The sequence below is a fragment of the Grampus griseus genome, assembly GCF_964374135.1.
Source record: "Grampus griseus genome assembly, chromosome: 20".
Lineage (NCBI taxonomy): Eukaryota > Metazoa > Chordata > Mammalia > Artiodactyla > Delphinidae > Grampus > Grampus griseus.
Genome location: NC_139014.1, coordinates 37516339 through 37526563, shown reverse-complemented (window position 1 = coordinate 37526563; position 10225 = coordinate 37516339). Strand labels below are relative to the sequence as shown.

The window sequence follows — 10225 nt, the reverse complement described above, 5'->3', positions numbered from 1 at the left end:
GAAGCTTTCTAAGCCAAAAAGTGCTAGAGCTAGGATTTCAAGGCCCTTGGTGCTTTAAAAAACAGCTGACTGAATGAGAGAATGAATGAAAGGAGACTTACCCAGAGTCAGGTGGTGGCGTGGTAGAACCAGCACTGTTACTCTTGGTCACCATGCTATCTAGTCTGCTATTCTAGCCGAATCATCTTGACAAATGAATTGAGAGTGAGATGGATGCTGGTATTTGGCAGTTTGTGTCTACTGACCAGGAAAACTGCGCTATACCTATCTCGGCTGATAAATTGAAATGCTTGGTGAATAAACACAAATAAATTGGGAGCTCTAGTTCTTCGCCAACTGTCAGCAGTGTGACCAGATCATTTTCCCAAGACCTAGAAAAAAACCACTGTACAAGCTACTGATTTCAAGTTGCTTTGTATCATGAACATTTGCTTTGAGGTATCAGAGCCAGAATGTGAGCTCCTCGCTGGCCTGATAACGTACTATTCATAACCAGAGGACTTAACTAAGGAACTCTGAAGAAGGAAGAGAAACCCTCTTTGCTCATCTTTCACATTATCCTTCCTTCTCCTGATTTGGTCCCTAATAGTGCATTAAAGAATAAGAAGGAGAAAACAATACAGCTCCTAGTTCTTCTGCCCCAAAAATGTCCTTCCTGTTGATTGGGAAGGAAAAAGGAGGTACTTAGGTAGATTTCAGATTTTGAAGACTCCAAAGCAATCCAGAATCCCAAACTTGAAAGGCAGTGGAAGGAGTAGGGGCATTTGTATTAAACAGACCTGGCTGTGCATGCCAGCTCTTCCACTTAACTGGCCATGTAATCTCAGGTTCCGTATCATGTGCCACACTCCCAGCTTGGTCCCTTGTGCCCAAATGCATATGTCCAGTAAATGACGGTCCTTTTTATCTTTCTAAAAGTAAGTGATATCAGAAGGATTTCAGTGTGAGAGTGAAACTGAGAATTAAGGTAGGTAGTAGAACTAAAAATGAGACTGGGGACTTCCCTGGCGGTCCAGTAGTTGAGACTCTGTGCTTCCACTGCAGGGGGCGCGGGTTCAATCCCTGGTTGGGGAACTAGGATCCCAAATGCCACGTGGCACGGCCAAGAAATAATAATAATAAATTTTAAAATGAAATAAAAGTGAGACTGAATTTGGAAATGACGTGAGTGAAAAAGGGTTAAAGTTGAAGCTGAGAGCAGACCTCTGCAGTTTACTATGTTGCTGTGCTGATTTATTCGTCATAGTATGTATTCTGCCTCCTATCCTGGAAATAACTTTTGAGCCAGACAGGTACAAAGTGTCATGCCAACAAAGCAGAACTCCATAGGAAGAGTGACCTCAGTTAAAAAAAAAAAAAAAACCCGAGGAGGTATTCAGAAACCTATTTCAGAATGCCATTTCAGCATAAGCAAATTGGAGTAGAAACAAAGAGTTGTTTGATGGTTTGACTTATGCGGAGAGAAGTATGTTAGTTTCCTGTGGCTGCAGTAACAAATTGCCACAACCTTGGTTGTTTAAAACAATAACACTTTATTCTCTCACAGCCAGAAGTTTGACATACGAGGGCAGAAATCAAGGTGTCAGCATGGGCTGTGCTCCCCTCAGACGCTCCAGGGCAGAATCCATTTTGTGCCTCTTCCTGCTTCCTGTGCCTGCTGGCATTCCCTCACTTGCGGCCACATCACTCCGATCTCTGCCTCTGTGGTCACATTGCCCCCTCCTCTTTTGTAGGTATCAAATCTCTCTCTACCTCATTCTTTTTTTTTTTTTTTAAGATTTTTTTTTGATGTGGACCACTTTTTCAAGTCTTTATTGAATTTGTTACAATATTGCTTCTGTTTTATGTTTTTGGCCACGAGGCATGTGGGGTCTTAGCTCCCTGACCAGGGACCGAACCCACACCCCCTCCATTGGAAGGCGAAGTCTTAACCACTGGACCACCAGGGAAGTCCCTCTACTGAATTCTTATGAGAACACTCGTGATTGGATTTAGGGCCCACATGGATAATCCAGAATAATTTCCTCATCTCAACATCCTTTCTTAATCACATCTGCAAAGACCCTTTGTCCTTGTAAGTTAACGTTCATAGGTTCATCATCATCATCATCATCATCAATAATTGCTGGCCAATATTCACTTGTTCCAGTTTAACCAGCATCCCCAAAAGAGATAACTGTCTCTTACCTGTTTATTTTTTTCACTTAATTGTTTTTTTAATTATGCAAACAATTGATGTTCATTGTAGACCATTTAGAAAATAGAGAAAAGTTAAAGAAAAAAAGGAAAGGAAAAGAAATTCAATGAAAAATCATCTGTAATCCTCTCATCCAGGGGTAGCCAAACCTTCACCAAAGAGTATTTTTCTAGGCTGGGTCTTGTGTCCAACAAAGAGGAAAAGTAGGAAAAAGAGAATAAAAGTGAATAGAATAGGACAAACGATTTGGAAGGTGATAGAATAGGTTAATATTGTTCATAATAGATATGTACAGGACAGCTTAATCTAAAATAAATGTAGAGCTTTGAAGTGAAATTAACCATGACAGGAGATGCTTGTATGATGTATAGAAATAACACTCAGCCCTTTAGAGGAGGGATGTTTTAGCTTTGGCCCCTCACTTGAAAACCCCTGAATTTCCCCACTAATACTTCATTCTCTCCCAGAGGTCAGATCCTGGCCTGACAATCTGCCCTGTCATAGGCTTTTCTTGAGTCCTTATCAGCCTTCCTCAGGGGTCAATGTTATGAAGACTAGGGGAGTCTGGCAGAGTTCCTGCTCCTTCCAGGCTGATATCAAAGGGCAACAGGGGCTGTGACAGAAGGCAAACATTCAGACAAAAGCCAGATGTGGAACTGAAGCAATAAGAGGAAAAGCAAGAGCATCAGGTAAAAAAAAAAAAAAAATTTTTTTAAATCTCATTCCTCTCAGTTTATGTCTGAGAGCATGAAGAGCTTAGTAAAATCATAGCTCAGGAGCAACTTGTAAAGGAGAATGAGTGAGAAATTTGGGGAAATGTGGAGCAGATGTTCGTATGGAGCTAGACTCTCAGAAAACTTTGTATCTATCATGGTTGTCATCAGCAACCAAGTAACATCAATGAGCCTTGGGAGTCATGAGAGTATAGTTCTGCTAGTTCAAAAGCAATTAGATTTGTTTGTGAGTCCCAGCAGGTGGAAGTTATAGAGAGACAAATTATAGCTGAAAATAAGGAAGCTGTTTCGTTTCTTTTTTTTTTTTGCGGTACGCGGGCCTCTCACTGCTGTGGCCCCTCCCGTTGCGGAGCACAGGCTCCGGATATGCAGGCCCAGCGGCCATGGCTCACGGGCCTAGCAGCTCTGCGGCATGTGGGATCTTCCCGGACTGGGGCATCCCCTGCATCGGCAGTCGGACTCTCAACCACTGCGCCACCAGGGAAGCCCGAGGCTATCTTTTTATTGGAGTGGATGATAGGAGTAAGAAAGTTCTGGGATGTGCTAAAGAAAAGGTTGACCGTGATTCTTTGAAAAAGAAAATAGAAAACACAATATACAAATTACCTTGTGTCCATTTTTGCCAGTCTCAATGCCAGATAGATTTCACAGTCAAAATCTTGGATGTGTTAGCTGGGGGAGAGCTATATGGCTATGCTTGTGTGATCGTAGTGAAGCCATTCTGTGGTGCACTTTTCTCAGAAGCTCCCTGTTCCTGGATGGTGAAGGACAAGGATATTTGCAAACTGACAACTCAGGAATGGGTAGGCATGGTGATGGACACAGATCCAGGTAAGATGGAGAAAACTCCCTTCCTGTCCTTTCTACCTCTTTGGAACCTGTATATTAAACAGGTTTCCTTCTGTTTCCTATGACTTTGAACTTCTCACATACACTAAATTCTGTGTTTTTTGAATCTTCAAGTATCCTACTTTCCATACATGAGAAAATTTTGTTGTGTGATGAGAAGCCCAAATGAAGTATCTTATAAAAGGCAATTTCCCACATCAGATGAAAAGAAAATTGTCTGGGGATGATTGCCTTACAGTGGTGTATTGGAACTGGCTCTTACTGGCTCGAGAGCCATTTGTTAACTTTTCAGGAATGTTTTGAGCCAGTTGTTAAACAGTCATTACTAAAAATTAGGTTTTATAAAGTTACAGTTCAATAAATTGTATTTAAAACAAATTTATTTATTTATTTATTTTTTTCTTCTTTGCGGTACGCGGGCCTCTCACTGTTGTGGCCTCTCCCGTTGCGGAGCACAGGCTCCAGATGCGCAGGCTCAGCGGCCATGGCTCACAGGCCCAGCCTCTCCGCAGCATGTGGGATCTTCCCGGACCGGGGCATGAACCCGTGTCCCCTGCATCGGCAGGCAGACTCTCAACCACTGCGCCACCAGGGAAGCCCAAGACATTTGGACTGTTTTTAAAGTTGGGAAATATAACATTTGAAAAAACAATTTTTATTTGGAGCAAAATAACATTTAAAAAAAACAAGTTTAAGTTGGCAAATTGATGCCACAATCGAAACAGCAGAAAGCTGCTACAGTTTCCAAAAAAAAGCCTGTCCGATGCAGAAAACGCACAGTTGAAGCAAATTAAAGAATTTGGACATTTTTGAAAACAGGGCCCAATATCTTGAAGTTTCACCACAAAATTTTGAAAAAGTGCAAAGAACTTTTTTCTTTTTTTCCAAAAACGGATCTTTTTGGTTTCTTGTTTTTTGGGGTTTTTTTAATTTTCTTGTTGAATCTGCCCCGAGAGCTTCTTGTTTTTTGGTTGTTGTTTTTTTCTTTCTTCTTTCTTGATCCTCTTTTTTGTTGTTGGTTTTGAATTCTTGTCGCCCCAGCCCCCCTTCCTGCTCCTCCCCTTTCTGACTCCCCCTCCCCCCTCGCTGGGAGTGGAGGTGCTGGGTGGGGAGGAGCGGGGAGGGGTGAGGACATTTAGGACAGGACCTCGGAGGGAAGGAGACCAGCCTGAACTGTTGGAAGGCCACTGGAGGTTCAGGAACAAAGGGAAGAATAGGATTGGGGGAGGACACAGAGAGGGCACTGCCCACCTAGGAGCTCCTGGCCAAAGTCAGGTGGAAGGAGGTGTCATAGAAGGTCCTAAGAGACAGGAGGCAGGAAGCTGTCTGTGGGGGGTTGGAGGGGAGTGTCTCAGTGACCTGTTGGTTGACCTTCTGCCAGGAGGGAAGTTCCTAGCGGCATGAGGGAGGCGGGCAGAGGCACTGGGGACCAGCTGTGGAGGCCCAGGCCTGGATCTTATTTGCCCGAGTGCCCAGGCTGGTCAGAGATTGCAGGTGTCAAGAAAGAGGAGGGCCTGGAGGCCAGGGGTGACGCCAGCACAGGCACTGTGGCTGCATCGTGGAGGAGCTGCAGGGGCAGGGACCCTGGCAAGCCCTCGCAGACTCCCACCCTCTTCCGGAATTAGTTACCCCTCAAGGGGCCTTCTACATATGGGAGTGATCATGGGATCCTTTGGGGACATGGCAAGAGAAGCATCCAGAGCTCAGGACTTAGGCCAGTTTGGGGGGTCCGAGACTAGAGCTGGACCCTGGCTTCATTAGGCAGGCTCTTTCCCACCCTGCCGCCTCCGGCCACAGTAATTAAGCTTGGGGTTGCCATGGTAACTGGGGAGGAGACCAAGCCCCTAGGGACCCTAGGGCCTGGCACACCCTCACCCACAGACCAGGCTACCATGTGGAACTGAGGCCCACGGCCTGAGTCGAAGGAAACGCCAGGACCCTCCCAGGATCTCTAGCTCCAGTGACAGCCTTGGGAGCTCGCTCTTCCTAGGAGCAGGAAGGAGATTTGCTGTGTGTTTGTGGGGAGGGGTTCCTCTGGGTCCAGCAGATGCCCTGAGGAGGGCCAGCCCCCAGTCCTGCCTCTGCTAGGCTTCTTGGAAGGTCTGCCAGGCATGGGGAGAAGTGCTGTAGGGCACACCGGCAGGAGGTGGGGAGGGATCGTCTGCCAGGGTTAGCTGGGGAGGGAGGGAGGAGAATCCGGTCTTGCCCCCCAGGTATGGGAGTGACATGTCCCCTGAGCTCTGGGCTGGAACTCAGCAGGCCTGGGAGCTGGGCGGTGCTGCTTCTGGTTTGACTGTGTCCTTGTCCCCCACCCCCCGGCCCACCGACCCGCCCCCTCCCCACGCAGATATCCGGGACTCCGGGAAGAAGCCGGTGATGCTGTTCCTGCATGGTGGCTCCTACATGGAGGGCACCGGGAACATGTTGGATGGCTCTGTCCTGGACACCTACGGCAACGTCATTGTAGCCACACTCAACTACCGGCTTGGGGTGCCTGGTGAGGGTGGGCAGCCAACTCTAGGGGCTGGAGTCTGGGAGGAGGGCCTGCTGGCAGGGTTCCTCTAAACCCAGCAGAAGCAGAATGGCTTCTGGGTTGGACTGAGCTGCCCAGAAAGAGGGAAAGTGTGCTGTGACACCCCCAGGAAGCCCCCTTTTTTCCTCTACCCCCATGTTTTCTCAGCACTGGGGACCAGGCTGCAAAAGGCAACTACGGGCTCGTGGACCAGATCCAGGCCCTGCGCTGGCTCAGTGAGAACATTGCCCACTTTGGGGGCGACCCCGAGCGCATCACCATCTTCGGATCTGGGGCAGGGGCCTCCTGTGTCAACCTTCTGATCCTCTCCCACCATTTGGAAGGTACCAGCCACCTCCTCAGCCTGTCCCTCTTGTCCCCTTTCTCACACCCCCAACCCCACCAGGTCCCCCTTCTCCTCCCTCAGGCTGATAACAGCCCAGCCTAAAGCCTGCCTGTCCCACCAGGGCTGTTCCAGAAGGCCATCGCCCAGAGTGGCACTGCTATTTCTAGGTGGTCTGTCAACTACCAGCTGCTCAAGTACACGCGGCTGCTGGCGGCCAAGGTGGGCTGTGACCGGGAGGACAGGGCAGAGGCCGTGGAGTGTCTGCGCCGTAAGCCTTCTCGGGAGCTGGTGGACCAGGACATACAGCCCGCCCGGTATGGGGGTGGGAGAGGGCCAGGTCCAGGCCTCCATTCTCCTTGCTGGTTCCAAGGAGGTTGAGGGTGAGAGGTGCCCGCAGGCCACAAGCATTCCATTTAGCCAGGAGATGTGGACTTCAAGGCCCTCCCGGGGCCCTGCCTTCTCCCAGAAGCCTTCCCTAGGCGGAGGTGCCTAAACAGAGCCAGTGTGCACGAGGCTCCATGAAGTGCTTGAGGGAGGACTTCCTGAGAGGTCAAGTACCCTGAAGGGCTCAGAAGGTTTTAACTAGGGGAGAGGGGTCTTCTGAGCGGAGGACTCAGCAGGCTGTGAGCTGAGAGGAGGCCGGTGAACAGGTGATGCGACCTTGACCCCTTCTCCCCAGCTACGATATCGCCTTTGGGCCCGTGGTGGACGGTGACATAGTCCCCGATGACCCTGAGATCCTCATGCAGCAGGGAGAATTCCTCAACTATGACATGCTCATCAGTGTCAACCAGGGACAGGGCCTCAAGTTCGTGGAGGACTCGGCGGAGAGCGAGGACGGCGTGTCCGCCAGCGCCTTCGACTTCACCGTCTCCAACTTTGTGGACAACCTGTATGGCTACCCGGAGGGCAAGGATGTGCTGCGGCAGACCATCAAGTTTATGTACACGGACTGGGCCGACAGGGACAATGGCGAGATGTGGCGCAAGACCCTGCTGGCGCTCTTTACTGGCCACCAGTGGGTGGCACCGGCTGTGGCCACCGCCAAGTTGCACGCTGACTACCAGTCCCCTGTCTGCTTTTACACCTTCTACCACCACTGCCAGGCTGAGGGCCGGCCCGAGTGGGCAGATGCAGCGCACGGGGATGAGCTACCCTACGTCTTTGGTGTGCCCATGGTGGGTGCCACCGACCTCTTCCCCTGCAACTTCTCCAAGAATGATGTCATGCTCAGCGCCGTGGTCATGACCTACTGGACCAACTTCGCCAAGACCGGGTGAGGGCCAGAGGGGCTGGGTCAGGCATCCCTGCAGGTCAGGGCACACACCGCCTCCATCCTCAGCCCCTTCTCTCCCTCTCCTTCACACGGCCATCATTCCTCCATCAAGGCACTCTTGCCTTCTCGACTCAGACACCTGCCGGACAGCTCTTCTGTGTGTGTTGAAGACTCAGAAGAGTTGGAAGAGAGGTCCCTGTCTTTTCTGGGGGGCGGGCTCACTTGGTGCCTTTGGCTCCGTGTCTGTCTCTCCTTCCCTCCCTTGCCCACCCAGCTCTCTCCTTCTCCTCCCAGAGCTCGGCCCGCTGTCTGAGTGCTCCCATCTGTGTATCTGAGTGTGTGTGAGGGTTTGTGTCTGTCTGTCTATTGCTGTCTCTGCCTCTCTCTCTTGAAATCTATTGATATCTCTGCTTGCTTTGATCTGGTTACTCTGTACTCGCTGGTTTCCCCCTGGCTGTCTCTCATGTCCTTTTGTGTCTCTGTTTCCATATGTCTCTATCTCATTCATTCTCAGACTCTGCCTCTGTCACTGGTGGTCTGTCTCTTCCCTCTCTGCCCCTCTGTCCTCATCTCAGACTGTCTCTGGCAGTCTGGCTTCATCCCTCTTTGTCTGTCTGTCCGTCCGTCTCTGGCAGTTTCTCTGTCTCTTCGTATCCGTCTCTGTCTCACTTCCTGTCTCCCCAGCTCTCTGCATCTCTGTCCATCTCTCTCCCCATTCCTCCCATAGCAGGCCCCCACCCCTGCCTTTCATGGGAGCCTCACCCTTACTCCTCCTTTCCCTGCCCCGTTGTGTCCACAGCGACCCCAACCAGCCGGTGCCACAGGACACCAAGTTCATCCACACCAAGCGCAACCGCTTCGAGGAGGTGGTGTGGAGCAAGTTCAACAGCAAGGAGAAGCAGTACCTGCACATCGGCTTGAAGCCACGCGTGCGCGCCAACTACCGCGCCAACAAGGTGGCCTTCTGGCTGAAGCTCGTGCCGCACCTGCACAACCTGCACACGGAGCTCTTCACCACCACCACGCGCCTGCCTCCCTACGCCACGCGCTGGCCGCCGCGCCCGCCCCCTGGTGCCCCCGGCACTCGCCGCCCCCGCCTCCGGCCACCCTGCAGCCCGAGCCCAAGCCCGAGCCGGGCCCCCGGGCCTACGACCGCTTCCCCGGGGACTCCCGAGACTACTCCACGGAGCTCAGCGTCACCGTGGCCGTGGGCGCCTCCCTCCTCTTCCTCAACATCCTTGCCTTCGCCGCCCTCTGCTACAAGCGGGACCGGCGGCAGGAGCTGCGGTGCAGGCGGCTCAGCCTCCCCACCCACCCCGCCCCGGCGGCTCGGGCACCGGCGTGCCCGGCGGGGGCACCCTGCTCCCTGCTGCCGGCCGTGAGCTGCCACCCGAGGAGGAGCTGGTGTCGCTGCAGCTGAAGCGGGGCGGGGGCGTCGGCGCGGAACCTGCGGTGGCCCTGCGCCCCGCCTGCCCGCCCGACTACACCCTGGCCCTGCGCCGGGCGCCGGACGATTTGCCACTCTTGGCCCCCGGGGCCCTGACCCTGCTGCCCAGCGGCCTGGGGCCACCCCCTCCCCCGCCGCCCCCCTCCCTGCATCCCTTTGGGCCCTTCCCCCCGCCTCCCCCCACCGCTACCAGCCACAACAACACGCTCCCCCATCCCCACTCCACCACTCGGGTATAGGGGGCGGCTCGGGGAGGGCCCCCTCCCCGGCCCTCCCGGCCAGCTCAGAAGGCAGGGAGGAGGACTTGGCGACAGGCTTTTGTCGTGTGGAGCTGTGACACATCGAGGAGCTTTAGGTGGACATGGGTTTCCTCGCCGGGATGTGTGCGCTTCTCCCGCGCGGAGTGGCCCGTTCTCTTCTCTGGACCCGGGCCTTTGAACAACTGGGGGGGTGGGTGTTTTTTCCCCTCCCTCGTCTGGACACCCGTCTTCGGTGTGTGGAGACGTGGAAGTATTTTCCCACGTGGAGTTGTGCTTTCTCACGAGGGGGTGAGAAACCATGTGCAGGGTGAGGGTTTTTTTTGCCGCCCTGGACACATGTTGGCTCCCTCAAAGAATTTCTGTGGGGATTTGTGCCCCCACCTCCTCCCTCCTCCCACCCCCTGGAGACCCTGGAAGTGGTGTGTTCACAAACAGCAACCCTTGGCCACCGGACGACGCAGGGTGGTGCCTGGGAAGTAGCGAGGAAATCACAGCCCCCCTGCCCTGCCCCCAGCCCTCCCGCCCCAGCGAAGCATGTGTATCCCCCGTGGCACAAGTGAGGTGAAGCACCCCAGGGCAGGCCCAGGGCAGGCCTCGCCTTCCA

General features: G+C 52.6%; 1 protein-coding gene across 1 annotated transcript; it reads left to right on the top strand.

The window, feature by feature from the left end:
• Window positions 1-6114: 6114 nt before the first annotated feature.
• Window positions 6115-9600, top strand: LOC309838745 (neuroligin-2-like; the record flags this gene model as incomplete). Its single annotated transcript, XM_082680004.1, is given in 7 exon segments — window positions 6115-6270; window positions 6423-6636; window positions 6760-6952; window positions 7318-7914; window positions 8714-9000; window positions 9003-9217; window positions 9220-9600. Coding segments are annotated over 7 exon segments (2001 nt in total). The 5' UTR covers window positions 6115-6156.
• Between the last annotated feature and the right edge of the window lie 625 nt (window positions 9601-10225).